The sequence below is a fragment of the Planococcus citri genome, chromosome 1 (genome assembly GCF_950023065.1).
Source record: "Planococcus citri chromosome 1, ihPlaCitr1.1, whole genome shotgun sequence".
Taxonomy (NCBI): Eukaryota; Metazoa; Arthropoda; class Insecta; order Hemiptera; family Pseudococcidae; genus Planococcus; species Planococcus citri.
Genome location: NC_088677.1, coordinates 36,085,128 through 36,101,968, shown reverse-complemented (window position 1 = coordinate 36,101,968; position 16,841 = coordinate 36,085,128). Strand labels below are relative to the sequence as shown.

General features: G+C 33.1%; 4 protein-coding genes across 7 annotated transcripts in view; 1 reads left to right on the top strand and 3 right to left on the bottom strand.

Moving 5' to 3' along the window:
* Nucleotides 1–87: 87 nt before the first annotated feature.
* LOC135831701 (uncharacterized) lies at nucleotides 88–3,468 on the bottom strand. 4 transcript variants are annotated; one of them, XM_065344386.1, is made up of 12 exons: nucleotides 2,959–3,465; nucleotides 2,775–2,880; nucleotides 2,498–2,680; nucleotides 2,304–2,393; nucleotides 1,994–2,206; nucleotides 1,715–1,905; nucleotides 1,497–1,623; nucleotides 1,266–1,417; nucleotides 1,031–1,160; nucleotides 824–942; nucleotides 559–725; nucleotides 89–481 (listed from the first exon to the last, which is right to left on the bottom strand). In XM_065344386.1, the coding sequence occupies exons 2-12, from the start codon at nucleotides 2,858–2,860 to the stop codon at nucleotides 452–454; spliced, it is 1,488 nt and encodes a 495-aa protein (XP_065200458.1). In that variant the 5' UTR covers nucleotides 2,861–2,880; nucleotides 2,959–3,465; the 3' UTR covers nucleotides 89–451. The 4 variants fall into 4 exon arrangements, with proteins under 4 accessions (XP_065200461.1, XP_065200458.1, XP_065200459.1 ...); XM_065344387.1 differs by having other exon boundaries at nucleotides 2,775–2,862; nucleotides 2,959–3,464; XM_065344389.1 differs by having other exon boundaries at nucleotides 88–481; nucleotides 830–942; nucleotides 2,775–3,468.
* A 567-nt stretch (nucleotides 3,469–4,035) lies between these two features.
* wds (WD repeat-containing protein wds) lies at nucleotides 4,036–6,366 on the bottom strand. Its single transcript, XM_065344373.1, has 9 exons — nucleotides 6,212–6,366; nucleotides 5,897–6,127; nucleotides 5,698–5,794; nucleotides 5,434–5,597; nucleotides 5,271–5,360; nucleotides 5,062–5,201; nucleotides 4,757–4,988; nucleotides 4,590–4,677; nucleotides 4,036–4,517 (listed from the first exon to the last, which is right to left on the bottom strand). Exons 2-9 carry the CDS (start codon nucleotides 5,975–5,977, stop codon nucleotides 4,417–4,419), a joined length of 993 nt encoding a protein of 330 aa, XP_065200445.1. The 5' UTR covers nucleotides 5,978–6,127; nucleotides 6,212–6,366; the 3' UTR covers nucleotides 4,036–4,416.
* A 1,110-nt stretch (nucleotides 6,367–7,476) lies between these two features.
* Nucleotides 7,477–10,334, bottom strand: CCDC151 (Coiled-coil domain containing protein 151). Its single transcript, XM_065348610.1, has 7 exons — nucleotides 10,221–10,334; nucleotides 10,037–10,132; nucleotides 9,767–9,952; nucleotides 9,259–9,374; nucleotides 8,966–9,135; nucleotides 8,124–8,301; nucleotides 7,477–7,758 (listed from the first exon to the last, which is right to left on the bottom strand). Exons 1-7 carry the CDS (start codon nucleotides 10,332–10,334, stop codon nucleotides 7,602–7,604), a joined length of 1,017 nt encoding a protein of 338 aa, XP_065204682.1. The 3' UTR covers nucleotides 7,477–7,601.
* A 3,715-nt stretch (nucleotides 10,335–14,049) lies between these two features.
* N (neurogenic locus Notch protein) overlaps nucleotides 14,050–16,841 on the top strand; it is an 87,106-nt gene continuing 84,314 nt past the window's right edge. Inside the window, exon 1 of the mRNA XM_065344372.1 lies at nucleotides 14,050–14,398. Within this exon, the coding sequence (XP_065200444.1) occupies nucleotides 14,320–14,398 (79 nt within the window). The 5' untranslated portion in view covers nucleotides 14,050–14,319. The remainder of the gene's footprint in view (nucleotides 14,399–16,841) is intronic.

The window sequence follows — 16,841 nt, the reverse complement described above, 5'->3', positions numbered from 1 at the left end:
ATTTCACTATTTAGATTCAAACGAAGGGAACGTTCAATCTGAGCAGTATCCAGGTCTACTGCGTGAGAAGTTGCACTGCAAATCCGTATGAACAAGTTACTGTTTCGTAAATTTAATTCATTTATTTTAAAACAGTTATTTATATAAAAATATAAAACAGAATAAAACAAAACAAGAATAAAAATGTGGATTAAAAATATAACATCGACTCCTAACGTTAAACGAAATGATTATCTTTAACGATCACAGTAATCTTATACAATTATGATGATTTCGTAATTCGTATAGCAAATCACATTAACTTAAATAATACCTTTCTATAAATTCATTATTGGCAAACAGCAAATAATAAATATAAAAAGTAGTAAAACAAAAGAGCATCGCACATTTTAAAAAAATACGTAAGGATAAAGGATTTTGTACATTACAGCATCGATCAATCGCTGTCACTTCATGTTGCTTCCACGTTTCGTATGTATTTCTAAACAAAAAAAGTTGCGAAGATCCAATAATACGAGTATTATTAAAATTAAATTCACGCCATACTCAGTTACTCACTTTGATCATCTTTCTCCCTTCTTTTGTTACTAATTTTTTTGTAAGCAGGTCGTTGAGCAGAGTTCTGCACTCAGCTGCTTCTTTCTCGAAGTGAGAGATTTTCTCTTTTAAACGACCAATACGTCTCTTCTTTTTATCCAATTTCGATTGAAGAGGATCTTGGACGTCTGGAAAATGAGAATGAAAATAGAAAATATCCGCTTGTTGAATAATAATATTTTTCCTTATCTTCAACACTCTTATTTAAGACATTATAAATACTTACTCTCACCTTCCAAATTGGAGGACTCTTCAACGAGAGAAACGTCTTCGGAAACGTATTCAGTACTTGAAACGGAGACAGTTTTGGATGTCTGAGACAGTGTTTTAGAAGTCGTTTTTGAGCTGAATAGAAGAAAAAGTAAACCATTACGGAAATAAATCGAGTATTCAAGAAATTTTGATACGAATAGATAATGTAAACATAGCACACATTTTCGATTCCAATAGTTCTTGAGAATCTGTCAATTCGTTATCCAGTCGAACTTTCTTCTCTTTCAGCTGACGAATGCGTTTTCGTTTTTTTTTCAGGTCAGACTCAGGAGGTTTTGGTTCTTCGACATCTGCGAAATAAGAATGAAAATGAAAAATACCCACTCATTGAATGATCATAAGGCATTTCTTCCAATCTTTAACACACTTATTCTAAAAAATATAAATACTGTCACCTTCCAAAGTCGAGTCTACAATATGAAAAACGCTTTTCTTTTTCGAAGATATAGTGGAATGATCGGGTGCTTTCTTATCGGAAAAGTCTTTTGTACTTGAAGCGACGACAGTTTTGGATTCCTGAGATGATGTAGAAGAAGTCGCTTTTAAGCTGAATTAAAGAAAAAGCAAATTGTCACAAAAATTATTCTACTAAATCGATAATGTATAAATATGTATAGGTAGCAAACATTTTTGATTCCAATGGTTCTTGAGAATATGTCAATTCTTTCTCCGGTCGAACTTTTTCCTTTTTTTGGAGACGAATACGTTCCTGTTTTCCTTCTGGTACAGATTCAGAATTCGCATGTGCGTCATCTATAAAACAAAACGAAAATATTTATTGTCACACCCAAAACCCTTACGTCAACACACTTATTAAAAGAAAAACATGAATTCTAGATATTACCTTCTGAAGTCAAGTCTATAGAGAGAATAACATCGCCTTTCTTCGAGAAAGAAGTCAAGTCAATAATAGGAATGACGGTTTCTTTTCTCAAAGAAGATTTCTCAGGTACCCATGAAATGTTCTCCGTATTTGAAACGGCAACAACTGCTTTGGATTTTGCAGATGAGGTTTTAGAGGAGTTGACTTTAAAGCTGGAAAAAAATACAATACATCGATGGTCAAAATAATCAGGTGAACAGTAAGTTTTAATAATACGAATCAATAAAGTAAATCACAAACATTTTCGATTTCGATGGTTCTTTTTGCTTTATCGCGAAAGGCAGCGCACCTTTTCGTAATCTGCGTATTTTCGATTGTGGATGCACTAACAAGTCGTCTCTACTAAAATGAGAATCGCATAGTTTTATGCTTGGAGGGGTTGTGTTGAAAGCGCCAATGTTTATACCAACATTTCTAAGCCATTGCTCTCTAATGTTGGGATCTAGAGGAATCCTGTAACATGGACTTACATAATGAAACTTTGTGTTCCATTAGGCGAAACACCTACATATCGCTCGAAAAAGACATCTGCGATGATTAAAATTTTTACCTATGATAAGAATGTTTTATACCAGACACCGTACCACATACAAAACAATGAAATTGATAATCGCTTCGATGATTGTTGAATTGTTCTGGACTGCATAATAGAAAAAATCGGGAAAACATATTCAATAGCAAGAAAAGTTGTATCTAGGTACAAAAGATGGTGAGATCTACATAGCTACAAACGTAAGTACGTACTCGACTTTAATGCTTGGAATGGCATCTTTCTTCAAATACTTTCGTTTTCCTTCATCGCAGGGAACAAAATCATCCTCGGTAAAATGCTTTTCACATAATTTTGTTCCCTTGGCTATATTAGTCGATTCATCAATACCGCATGCTTTTAACCAAAGATTTCTTAAATTCGGTTCATGCGGAATGCTGATAAATATAGACATAACATTAGAAAGCAGGCTTATGAGTTATGAAATGTACTGATGAGAGTTGCAAATGACAAAATGACACATGTATTCACCTGAAAAGGCCGCTATAACCCACTCTTCCACATCCAACACATTTTCTATGACCCTCTTCATAAGCTTTCTTAGCGTTAGCTTTCATCACTACAAAAATATCAAATACTTACGCCAGGGAAGAATTAAATATTCATCAATTTTTTTATGACAACTTATATCGAATCTTATCTTAATCACACATACATCAATCAAAGCAGCACATGGAAAGATAGTTTGACTCTTGACAGTCTGAGTCTTGACTCGTTCAGGCGGCGGAAAAGAAATTTGGGCGGAACGGCAACAGTGCAACAGAAATTCGTAGTAAAGTTTACTACTGTTTTACGATCATACGATGAGTAGCTAGCTTAGTTTGGCGTAGTTTGGCTACATGGGAGGTCGCAGTTCGAATCATATCTTGGCTTCCAGAGTAGAGAGAATTTGCTTTTACTACCGATCGCTCAAGTTTTTTTTGAAATCATGATTTACGTACTGTTTTTTATAATAATTTGTTGATAATAATCTAGCACTCCGCTTCGCTTCTGGATCTGAGTCCGGTTGCAGGGATCAGTAAGGCAAAACTTTTTATCTATACTATGAATAGATTTCGAAATGGAAAGAGCATACCTACGAAGTTGGAACGAAATTGAATTGAAGTGTATGACATTGATATGCAATATTCTTATTTATTCAATTTAATCAATAATCATTAATGATTTTTAGATTATTTCCTTCTACCGTTCTACGTGATTGAAATTTAAAATCACACAACTGGTATCAAGTTATCAACATAAGTGTACTGTTTTCAATTCTATTTCTCGAGACCATGATTAGTATTTCACTCAACCGAAGGGAACGTTCAATCTGAGCATTATCTAGGTCTACTGCACTGCGTAAGAACTATATAAGATCTTGCACGGTGAAGCAATATTTAACATCTAACCTAAACAGGTAACGATTGGCACGTTCCATGTGTGAGCATAAGTACGTTATCGACGTCAAGATGTTTTCGTTCGTCGTCTACCACTTCTACCGTTCTACCAGTATCAGCGTCTATCTAAGCTACCATAGCTGTATTGGGGGGACGCGGTTCGGAAGTTCCAAGAATGAAGAGAAGAATACTTGGTAGAAAGCTGACTTTCTTTAGTTTCTTTCCAAATTTTTTCCAAGTTTTATGGTTTTTAAAAAATCAATATATTAATTGATGTAATCAGAACTTGAAATCATACGACTAACCGAGTGACTGAGTGAGAAATAGAAGAACACAATTATGAAAAGCATAAAAAAATTTTAAAAAATGAAAATTTACTGAACTGAGAACATAACAATATCTATGTACTTAATCCAAAATTCACCATGATTCATTCTTACTTGGTCAAATTAAAATAAAAACGAAAAATAGTTACACATGATGTGCGATGTACACGTTTCACAATGGTTTTTAAAAAAAAGCTATGATAAAAATTTTCAAATGTTATACATACACATTTTAAAAATGAAATGTAAGGCGAAGTGAGAGCTGTTCTCTTTATATTCGAAAAATATTTTCGTAAAGGAACACTGCTTTTTAAGAACTGTCCAAAATATTTCCACGAAACAAAAATATCGTTACAACACAAATTGTCGTTTTTAAATGACATTATCATGTTACAACAAGTAATATCTTCAAGTATCACTTTTCCATAATTTAATCGTTTTGTCATTTTCTAATGCAGCGGAGGCAATAATATTCTCAGTTGGATGACATGATGTGCATAATACCACATCTGAAAAATCGACAATATATTAATTTCAAAAAATCTAAGCTAAGATCATTGAGATTTTCAAATAACATTTACCTGTATGGCCTTGCAATTTTTGCACGACTTCTTTCGTTTGTAGATTCCAGATGTATACATAATTATCTTCTGATCCGGAAACAATCCACTAGAAATAACATACGTTGAAATTTAGTTCAAAATTCGAATTCTACCTAAAACGTAAATCCATGCAAAAAGAAACGTACTTTTCCGCCAGTAACTGAGAAATTGGCAAATATACAATATTTTTCATTTTTATGTCCAACATAAGTTTTCAAACATTTGCCTTTACTGTAGTCCCATAATTTCAACGTACTATCTAAAGTGGCAGCTAGAATGTATTTCCCGTTCGGTGAAAATTTAACGAAAGAAACCGGAGGATTATCGTCGTCAATCAATGTCTTCAAACACTGTCCGCTTCCAGTATCCCAAATTCGACTGTTCGAAATAGAAACAATAATTGGTATGCATTGGTTCCAATTCACGACTTTTTTAATAAAGGAAATCATACCATAAGCCATCATAACTGCTGGAAACAATAAGTGATCCATCTCGATTGAAGTGTACGGCGCTTACTGGATCCGAATGAGCTGGTAACGTTTTCAGACATTTTCCTGATCGTACATCCCACATTCGGACGCTTTCGTCAAACTGTGAAAGTTTCATTATCAATAGAACGATTTTAAATACAAAAAAAGACAGAAATACATTAATACTTACGGAACCAGAAACAATAATATTGGACTGTGGATTAAAATTACAACAAAAGACATAGTTGCTATGACCCTTCAGTGTTTTGACACATTTTCCCTGCAAAATAAAACAGAAAATTGATAACAATTCGAGCTAGGTTCCGTGTGTTTTTTCAAAATCATACTCTTACCGTACTCAGTTCCCATATTTTCAAGGTTTTATCATCCGATGCCGATACAAGCAATCTACTATCACTAGACCAGGCGACATCGCTGACTCCTAATTTATGACCAGATATGGTTTTTTCAAATTTACCGTCATACGCCCCCCAAATCTTGATCAATTTGTCCGCAGCTGGATAACAAATAACAAAAGAATATAAATTATAAATCATCGGTTACATATCATTTAGCCTACGTTACAGAAGGAATTGACAAAATAACGATTGACTTACATGAACTGGCGAGCCATTCTCCATTTGGACTAAATTTAACCGATGAAACAGCTTTCGTATGCCCGGCTAAAGTGAACTTGAGGGAATAATTTGGTTTCTAATGGACAGGGGAAAAAAACACTTCATCAATATATCATCCAAATCGAAACACATCATCAAAAACAGAGCTACTCGAACGAAAAAGTAAATATTCACTTACAGAAGATTTTGATGAAGATGTTGAACCAGACGACGTCCCGGGTAAAGATGAGGGCTGGTTTGCTGTACCGAGAGGAACCATAGTGTGGAACTTATAGGGGAAGGGTTACCCAAATTCTATTTTCAACTCAACGACATGATCTATCCGTAAAAATTGAAGATGATCTACGAGGAATGCTTCAAGTATGGTCAGTCACTCTTTTGAAATCGAAACTAATAATAACATGAACACCTGAAACACACACGACATGTTGAAAAGTTTTCTCATACGAAAACGTGAAGTAGTGCAAAGTGCGTCATTTTACAGAAACACCACCTGTTACGATTACGAAGAATCAATTCATCAAACATCACACATTTACAGCACGTCAAGATTTTTAAATTTATCAATAATATCAACACCAAAAATTATTTTTGTCGGCAAAATTTTCGATTTTTCTGTTGTATCAACAACAACAACGCTTCGGTTTCTGTACGCGTCTCTATTTTGCACGCTTATGTGCTGCTTTCAATTTCAAATAACGAACTTGTGTTCTTTTCCGCAAGAATCGCTAAAGTAACTTACTAAATTCACAATATATTTTATTACCTTCCTGCCGAGAAAACAAAATCGTATTCGCTATAATATCATACTTAAAACCTTAAAAGTAAATTTAAAAAAAATTAGATAATGTTAATTTTTATGTACCTACCTAATGTATGAATCATCTCTACAGTTTTTCGCAGTTCATCACATTTCATTGTATCCGTCATTCCTTATCCTTAGGTCACAGCGTCAGCGTCTTTGAGTCTTAGGGTTCTTGATCAATCAAATTTAACTTTTAAGAGATTTAATATTGATGAAGTAGCTTAGCCTAATATCAAATCGTAATTTGTAAGAATAAGAACATAATTCGATTACAACTTAATGATCCCTTGTAGTCTGGAGGAGTTGATGATGGAAATAGGAATAACCAGGACTGGCAAAAATAGCAAAATCATAGAAATGTTTCTGATTTATTGATTAAAATACCTAATAGACACTCAGCAAGCTCTCTTATCGATTACGATCATAGAAACACAAAAAACACAAAACAACTTTTTTATAAACAAAAAAAAATTCAACCATACCATCATACCAACAATAACATAATAAAAATGTTCGTATCCGTTGGAGGCAGTTCGAATGCGATTATTTTCCAAGTCCCACTCGATAAGTTTTTTTTCTATGCCTAGTTTCGTAAATTATTTGTGCTTCTCTCTTCAAACTATTTCGAGTAGGGACTTCTTCGTCATCATCTACATCGCTAACTTTTGAATCGAGAAAATATGGAAGATGAACCCATAAATCTGCTGATTTTACCTGAAATATTTAGGGATAATATTAGAACAGTTTCTTTAAATTGATTCCTATCCATTAGTTTCAGAATTTATGAATCACTTTTTCTCTTTTCTTCTCCGATTTTCCTTTGTTTTGTCTCATCGCGCTTTCTGCCTTGGTTCTGAATAATTTCAACAACCATTCGCATTTTTCAATAGAAGGACATTTCTCTGGCACGTTAGCTACATCGAATTCCTAAATGAATGAAATTGTGGCTTTGATTTAATATAATTGAATATGTATGTAGTAATAACTTTGGATTAGCTTAGAAAATTAGGAATACCTATACAGTAAAGCAAAAGCAGTGAAGAAAAATATATTAAGGTAGGTACCTATAGGATAATAATTAGAAGCTTACTTTCATCTTTAGACAACACGTATGGATTCTTTCCATTATCGTTGTAATCTGTCGCTGTAATTTTTCGCATTCTTCATGAATTTGTTCAAAATTTTCGGTTTCTTTTTGTATCTCATTTTGTAATTCTTCCAATTCTTCTTCATTTCTTTTTTATTGATCGGAAAAATTATTTTAAAAGAATAAAACAAGAATATTAAAAAAAAAAAAAAAAAAAAAAACATGCAAAATTATTACCAATATGAAAAATAATAGGTAAGGGTGCCCAGAAATATTGGGTACCCCTAAAAAAGTTTTCTGCTAAATACTTCGGTTGGTCACAGTGAATGATAATAATGATAGCACATGATTGGTTATTGGCCTGGAGAGATAACATTCCATCAATCATATGCATCTATTTCACGTTGCCAACCTATATTTTTATTTTTTAATGAAAAACTTTTTTTGGGGTACCCGATATTTCTGGGCACCCTGTACATATTACCGCACCCCACACAATTGAAAATAGCTTACCTTTCCTGATCTTTAGTGTCAGCAAATTTATGCGTTTCCAACTCCGCAGTAATTTCTTCTTTTTTCTTGATAAGTTCTTTTTTTTCGTTTTCAGAATAGGCTTTCATTTTAATAAGGACTTCTTTAGTATCCTTTTGGGATAAGAATCGTTTTAAAACATCTTCGTTTTCTATAACTCCTACAAATAAAATTCATTTTTGATCAGATCTAGGTAATCTAATGTTTTTCTTCAATGCAATAATCGTCCCATCACACTAAATGTGAGCTATAAATGGATATCAAAAAAATTGATTTTTGAGGCCGAAGAAATTGCCTATATCAAACTATACTATTTTGAGCGAACAGGTATAGTACTTGTTCAACATTCATAGAATAAAAATTCATAGCTTATGCAAAACCTCGGCTAGGTATTAATCGATTGCTTCAATTTTAGTCAACTCTACTCAACATTCCAATGGAATAAGATGAAAATTGTGATTTGTTGATGTATTATTTGAATTATTGAAGTATTAGGTACCAACTACGTAAGATAGGTACATGTACCTATGTGAGTAGTTCGTTAAAACATTTTTTTTTCAACGAAATCTCTCGGAAATACAAGTCGTAAAATATGTGCTAAAGACATGGCCTAAAAAATAATCGCAGATTGCCTCGATATAAAATTGATACTTTATGTGACACTCGTGCGAGTTCTCTATTGATTGAAGTTCAATAAATTTACGATTTTATGATCGTACGAATAGAGCATTTAATGTTAAACATTACGTTGTCGAGGCAAAAGTGGGTACTACTTAAATCTTTAGGCAGATGCGTTAGAACGGGCGAGTAATTTTAAAAAGTACCTGTAGCTTCTTTCAAGGTATCAAATATTTTTTCCAAGTACTCTGATTGTTGTCCTACTTCTACTTCGCCTTCGTTGATTCCAGATTGCGAATCTCGTCTCGTTATTCTTACTGGATACATGTGTCTTTCTAGTCTTTCCAATTCGCTTTTGTAGTTTTCCACTTTTAGCCTTAGAAAACAACGAAAAGCTTTTTTAAAGTTCGAAATTTTTTTCTGTGATAATGAACTAGCCTAAAAGTCAGAACTACCTCAAATAACGGATGGCTTTACTTCTACACGTGTACCTACCTACCTCAATTGTTCCAGTTCATTTTCTCTTGCTTTTTGCTCCTTCAAAATATTTTTCTCTTGTTCAGCTAAAGTTTCGTGGGTCATATTACGAAGTATAACCGCTTCTTCGTAAGCTTTCTAAAATGAGAAAAAGTTTACAGGAATGTACATACAAAACACGAATAGGTAGGACAATAGGAAATTCTTGTGTTTTTTTTACATCAAATTGCACATGATAGGCCTAAGCCCTAAGCTAAAGATGCATTATCATTTTTTAAAAACTTTTTATAGAAAGGTTTTAATCAACGATCTGCTTCTGAGTGCTTCAGAATCAAAAATTTAAAAAATAGACAATTTAATGAAAGAAGTGAAACAAATCCAGGTTAGTGTGAATCAAATTTCATAAAATTTTGAATGTAGACCTACCTATCCTTGTCAGATCAGATGAAACTTTCTTATTTAAAACAGCTCAAAAAGTAGCATACCGGTATACCTATCAGGTAAGGAAGTCGATATTAGTATAGGCGTACTTGTAATCGAGAAATTTCAGTCTCTTGTTGGCTAATTTTTTCTTCAAGTTTCTTAAGCGTCGATTCAAATCCAACACTTTCGTCTAATAATTGATTTTTAATAGTTTTATATTTCTTTCTTAAATGTTCCGCTTCCATATTGTTGATTTCAACTCGGTGAATTTGGTTCTCTAAAGAAGCAACTGTCTGTAAAAATGAAAATACGCATTATGTGAAATTTCGAGTTTTCTCTGAAGTATCGCATGAAAATGTGGAAGTGAAAAATATTACGTTACTGTTCGGTACTATTTGCTTCGAAATACCACTTCCAATTTTGGCAGGTTGAGTAGACTGAGCTATCGAGAATTCCAAAATTTGTTGTTGTTTCTACGTAAGTGAAAAATTATTTGAATGTAGAGGTCAGTAAACATAGAGTGAAGTGAACCGAGTGATTAGCATACTCATGGGTAGGTACCTGATTCATTTCATGTTGAAGAAGATCTAACTTTTTTCTTGCTTCGATGACTTTGAAATCTATTGACTGCAAAACTTCATCTTGGTTTTTGTTGACGAGCGTTGCTGTGGTCATTTTATCGCAGATTTTAACATTTTTCAGAGTCTAAATTAGGAAATAATAGATGAATTAAAAAAAAAAAAAATGTGTAAGATTAACCCTTTCGGCTACGAGACAAATTGACGGATAAAATTCGAAGTGCTTTAAACTGAGTGAGGTCGGTTGCTGCCTAGAACTCAAAATTTGCTGGAAATCGCACATTCAGAAAGTATTCATGTCACAAATGGCAATAAACCTTAAATTGACTATTTTTCGATTCATGACACCGAACCGAATAGCATTATAAATCAAGATCAAGTCTTCTGAGGCATCTGATATTCCAAGATGAAAGTATTGTTAACAAGCATTTTTGAAAATAGAAAAAAACATGAACTAAAATAAAATTAGTTTGAGTAAAAAAACGAAATTATTGAAGAAAAAAAAGGCATGCGACTTCAGATAGTTATTCAAACTGCAAATGTTTGAGGGTGTTTGCTTGTGGAAAGATTAAAATTGATGGAAAAATCTTTGTGTTATAGAGAGCATTTTTCAAAATTTTGAAAACCCATGTCACAATTCAACGCTAATTTTCAATGAAATTCTGAAAAATATGTATCATTTTCATCTTCTGACACATACATCTCTCTTGAGTTAATTTGCTTGGGTGAGTAAGTTGCCTCAGAAGATGACTGGGTAAACTTTTGCAAGCATTTGAATTTTATGATGAATACTGTGTCATAAAGACTGCGCTCAATCAATTCATTATTTGTAAGATGACTTCTAAAAAGTAATTCCAGGAATTCCACAACATGACGTACGTATTTTATTTTTATTATCTCCTTATGACAAACAGATTGAGGGCTGTATTATGACACAGTATCTATCATAAAATTCAAATGCTCGCAAAAGTTCACCTAGTCATCTTCTGAGGTAACTTACTCACCCAAGCAAATCACCTCAAGAGAGATGCATGTGTCAGAAAATGAAAATGATGTCATACTTTTCAGGTTGAATTGTGACACGAGTTTTCAACATTTCAAAAAATGCTCTCTATAACACAAAGATTTTTCCATCAATTTTAATCCTCCCACAAGCAATCAGCTTCAAACATTTGCAGTTTGAATAACCATCTGAAGTCGCATGCCTTGTTTTTCTTCAAAAATTTCTTTTTTTACACAAACTTATTTTATTTTCGCTCATCTTTTTTTTCTATTTTCAAAAATGCTTGTTATCAATATTTTCATCTTGAAATATCAGATGCCTCAGAAGGCTTGATTTTGATTTATAATGCTATTCGGTGTCATAAATCGAAAAATAGTCCATTTAAGGTTTATTGCCATTTGTGACACGAGTACTTTCTGAATGTGCGATTTCCAGCAAATTTTGAGTTCTAGGCAGCAACCGACCTCACTCAGTTTAAAGCACTTCAAATTTTATCCGTCAGTTTGTCTCATAGCCGAAAGGGTTAATAGCCCATAATATGCCAGAAAACCCCAATTCAGCTCACGGTTGCACTTTTTCCCAACTCAGTGTACAATTTTCTGATATTCTCTTTAAGCATTTTAATTCGATCTCCATTTTGTTTTTTCTCAGTATCCCACATTTCATAATGAGCTTTTCGTTGTCCCTCTGAAAAAGTCGCACTGTTTTAGTATTAGGTACATCTGCGAGCAGAAGAATGCATTCAAAGCTCAAGCTAAATATTTAAATGCGCAGGTATAAAATGTATCACCTAATAACGATATCTTTTTCTTCATTTCTGCGATTTTCTTATTCAAGGAATCCAGCAGTATTTCTTCTGAATTTTTTTTGTTCATTTTGAAAATTCTATCGAATAATAAATAAATGACAAATTAATTATAATAAGTTATCGAAGAAAAAAAGCACAAAAATTAAAACAGTATAAAATTGTTGTTGATTTTAGCTCCTTGGAAACGGTCTGGCGCTGTAAGTTGAAATTCCACCTGCCTTGTGAATTTATTCTGAGAAAAATGAAATAGATGTAAGTATTGTATACCTACATTTGTCGTCATGTTGAAAATACCTATAGTTTTGTTTCAAATAATTATCCTTCGTGTTTTCAAAAAACCCCATGAAAAAGAAGGAAGTAGCGTCTTACACAGAAGATTAGTTTTACATAAAAGCAAAAAATTTGCGAATGAATGAGAACCGCGACTAGGTAGAATACAAGGGACACATTCTTGGAAAATTGTACAAGAACTTCTGAAAAACGTGTTTTTAAGTACTTTAGAATGATCATGCGAGCAGGCACACGTCTACAAAGAATCAAGTAGCCTATTTCAAACAAAAAAATCTTATCGCAATGAACAATAGATATATACCAGATACCTACCTACCTACTATGAAAACCGAAATAGATGAATCCGGACGCCTATACAGAATTTGAAGATTTTCTTATCAGTCGAATAGGTAACTACTGAATTGTTACCAGCTTTTTTTCCAACTTCAACGCGTCCAATGACCATTTGACTGTACTTTTCACATGAAATCATATGATGCAATTTCACTGATTACTCCTTACAGTACCATAACTACCATAAGTACCTATATTTGCGAAAAAAATTGCGATTCAAAATTGAACCTGAAAAATAACTTTCTACCAGGTGATTTTTATTTTCAATTTCATGTTAAATTTCATGGTAAGCTTATTCATTTAATTAGCTTCACGAATTTTATAGGATCGACTTAACATTTTATTTACCGAAAAAAATTGAAGAATTATTAGGACTTGATTTTGTATTAATGGCCATAGGCCTTTGCATATTTAAGAAAAATATAAAATCAACTCGTGACCTCTTTCGATGGTTTTGTTAGAATATGCTGAGAATAAAAAATAAATATAAATAAAAACTGATGATGTCAAGTACTTACATACTATGCACTCCTCGAGGATCTTATTAATTCCTGATTCAAATGCTGTCATTTCAAAACAAAAAAAATTGTTTGGTTCAAAATTACGAAATACAATAACGGACAGATCACATAACTTTCTTCTGTCCCAAAACTGATGCAACAAATTATTAAACCTGCGTATTGAAATGAAAATTTTTTCAGATTATTTTTCGAAATCAGCTTTTGAAGCCCTGCGCAAAATTCCTCCCTTTCTGCCCACTTCACCAGTCTGCTCTACTCTCTCTCGCTAAATTTTTAAATTAATTCACTTTGAATTTCCCAATCTCTCATTCCCATGTAAACCGCGATGGCTGAATAAAATGAGGAAAGCTAATCTTGATACAATAAAAATATACTGACTCATCCGTTCATCAACCTCTATAAAAGCAAATATTTCGAAAAATTTTACTGCCTAACTGTCCAGATTACAGATAGCGCCGGATGTACCTACATCTAGGTAGAATGATGGCCTGTAATCTACGAGTTGGTCCAGGTAAATATTCTGGAACTTTTTTCCATCTCTTGTCTTTGCCATGGACACGGAGGGATAGGATAGTTGCTAACGCTGGATTATTGTTAGAATTCAAACCTGCAACTGATCAGCCATAGGTTAAGTAGAAAATCCAACTTTTTTAATCCGCTAGAACATTTAAAAATGCGAAAATAAAATCAAACCTAGGCATAAATTATATTCGTGAATCATTAGAAAGAAGCCAGGTTAGGTAGTTCAAAGGAAAAATGCTTCAGTCCAAAATATTTGATAGTTGAAAAAAAAAAGTGGTAGGGCGGTATGCATCATGGCGGTAGAACGTGAATCTGTGGATCCACGACCAAGTGTCCAGACAATAGCGGCAACGGCAACCGTGTTAGTATTGTGAACTGGACTGGAGGGCGATGTAGTGTTGTCGAAAGTGCGAAATGTAGTCAGTGAATACTAGTGGTGTTTTTTGTGTTTTAATTAATTTTAAATTAAGTTTTTAACGTTTTTTTAAATTCTAAATGTTATTGAAGTGTTCGTGTTGAAAAGTGTGGTGTTTAATTACGTGAAATTGGTGTTTTTTTCTTCGAATTAAATGTTAACTTAAACGTTTTGAAAGTCGCTTGCAATATGAAGCGACCTGTGGATTGTTTGTGTATTACCATCCTATTTTTGGGGATTTTCTTCAACACACCGGATCTAGTTTCAGGTAACAGAGATGATGTTCGATTATTATATATTATTTTTATTAAAATTTCATCGTGTGAAACGAATTCCTCCACTTGGATTTGTCAGGATTTCTCTTCTTACATACCTTTGTTTTGCTGGCGCTGTCAACGACAGAATAGCCTTTTCAACCGTTACACGACGTTTTCAAAGAACTGGAGGAGGCTTTTTTTTATTTGTTTGGTGTTTTTTTCGACCACTATTACGTATTCGGTTGATTTATTTACGAGTTATCTTACATAATGGTCAATTTTTTTCACTCGATCGATGTGTTTTGTGTAGAAAGCATCCAGAAACACTAAATAAAAGCATCTTTTGTTGGCTTTTGTCAAATGGTTGGTACGAGTAGTAAATTTCACCGAGCCTATGAATGCGTTTAGTCCGAATTACTATTCTTTTAACTACTGATTGTCTGGGTAACTTTTTTTTCTAGGAAATTGGAAATTTTTTGTTCGTTTTATTAGTCTTTAGAATTACCTTTTTCTGAGCCTTCTATGTGTACCAACCTACTAAGTTGGATACAAACAGAATGCAGCATGGGAACGAATAAAACTGTCACCGAGTTTTTTTTTATCATATTTTTTGCACGGTGTTTTACGTTTATTTATTTCAAAAACCGTTCTGCATGCTGCGAATATCTCGCTAGATGTCTATGATTTTGAATTTCCTCTGTCGCCAGTTGCTCGCTTGCCTATCCATTTTGATTTCTGATTTAGAAAATGTACAAGTAGGTACTACGAGTAGGTAGGTCTAGGTACTTAATCGCATTGTATAAACAGATAGTAACCGAACATTACTTAATGGTCAATAGATATTTTCTGTATTATGATTGATAACGTGAGTGAACTGTAAGTGCAATGAACGACGATTGAACTTGTATCATTTTCGCCGATTGTAATCCTAGATTTCATACTGATCGATTTGTGTGGGCTATTATGTTACTCGAACATAAAATTTCTATTTAATTGCTGCCTATTTTTTTCCAATAAATTTTGTTTTTCTATTAAACATTCGTTGATGAAAGATAATAATGGATAGGTACTTGGAATAATAAGTATAGGTACGCTGTACAGTATAATTTTTCTCGTTTTTTTTTTTCAATACGATCGTTAATTACGAATGTATTTAACACCATTCAGACAAATATGATCAATGAAGCGAGTTTACCATTTTGTAGTGTCTAGGTCGTTAATTTCTTCATTCTTCGTAAATTTTCTCCACTTGATGAGTGTGTTATTCTTGCGCCAGATGTGCGTTTGCGTTTACATACTCAGTTTTTTTCACCATTACTAAAGATGAGTGTTCCATTCATAACGTTATTTCGACTCCGATGCCGCTTATCTGCTTCTTTATTGATATATTTTTCCAGCTACCATGATTATCTTCTAATGATCTTCTGAAAAATGGACGATATTTTCTACAGGATGATATGAGATAACAATTATCAGAGGTATTGATAAAGTGTGCCTACTTTATTTACTGATTTTCAATAATGTTCATTTTCCCACCATTTCATTCAATAGGTTTGGGGATTTTGAATTATCTTTCATAAGTATGCTTGTTAATGGATCCGATTTTCCAGCTAAATATCAAAATATCTTTCTAATGATTTTCTGAAAAATGGACCTTAATTTTTATCGAGTATTTTGAGATATAAGTACTACCAGTATCTAATTATCATTGGTAGATAATGAAAAATGTACTTTACATAAGTATTGACTCGGAGATGATTCAATGTTTGTGTTCAAAAGTCTATTTCTTATCACTACTTGTTCATTGTGTTGTACATATCGTACATTACGTGTAAGTACTAAGTACTTACTTTTTGGCGAAATGTTGTATTACGTTATCACAATATTACTTGTGTTTCAACGTCGAGTTATCTTTTGAATGTGTGATTGTGTGATCGTTACTGTTCTGTAGAACATGCAGTAAAGAGTGTCGGCCGCTAAACAGATAGTTTAATTATGTATTTCGTAGATTAGTGAACTATGAATTGAATGCATTACTAGCATAGCTCTAAAAAAAAAATAGAAATAGTCGCGAATTTTCGAAGAAGGTGGGATGGGTTGAGAGATAATCTATAGGCTACGGTAGGTAGGTATAATACAGCAGGAAGTTTGGAAAATTTTGAAAGAAAATAAACTATATTTTGACGTAATGCATATTATGTACATTGTTGAGGAAAGAATATAAAATGTCCCTCTGAGAATTTTTTTTTCCATTAAAAAACCATGTACCCTTCCTTTTTTGTTTTTGTTTCTTAGATTTTTTGCAAAAACAAGAGTAGTGCGATTTCCAATTTTTTTTTCATTTTAATATTTGAAAAAATTAATTTCTTTACTCATCGAAGTGCCTACTAACCAATTCTGCACCCTGCACAATATGCCCTGCGGAGGAAGGTGTTCATAAAATTTTGAATTGAA

Excerpts from the sequence above, each read along its gene's own strand:
- LOC135831701 (XM_065344386.1), bottom strand. The coding sequence starts at position 2,860 with ATGAAAGCTAACGCTAAGAAAGCTTATGAAGAGGGTCATAGAAAATGT. Across the intron at positions 1,418-1,496 it reads GAACCATTGGAATCAAAAAT|CTTAAAAGCGACTTCTTCTA; the intron begins GTTTGCTACCTA and ends TCTTTAATTCAG. Across the intron at positions 482-558 it reads AAGGGAGAAAGATGATCAAA|AAATACATACGAAACGTGGA; the intron begins GTGAGTAACTGA and ends TTTTTTGTTTAG.
- wds (XM_065344373.1), bottom strand. The coding sequence starts at position 5,977 with ATGGTTCCTCTCGGTACAGCAAACCAGCCCTCATCTTTACCCGGGACG. Across the intron at positions 4,989-5,061 it reads AGCAGTTATGATGGCTTATG|TCGAATTTGGGATACTGGAA; the intron begins GTATGATTTCCT and ends TATTTCGAACAG. Across the intron at positions 4,678-4,756 it reads TCTCAGTTACTGGCGGAAAA|TGGATTGTTTCCGGATCAGA; the intron begins GTACGTTTCTTT and ends TGTTATTTCTAG.
- CCDC151 (XM_065348610.1), bottom strand. The coding sequence starts at position 10,334 with ATGACCACAGCAACGCTCGTCAACAAAAACCAAGATGAAGTTTTGCAG. Across the intron at positions 10,133-10,220 it reads TTCAACATGAAATGAATCAG|AAACAACAACAAATTTTGGA; the intron begins GTACCTACCCAT and ends TCACTTACGTAG. Across the intron at positions 9,375-9,766 it reads CTGAAATTTCTCGATTACAA|AAAGCTTACGAAGAAGCGGT; the intron begins GTACGCCTATAC and ends TTCTCATTTTAG.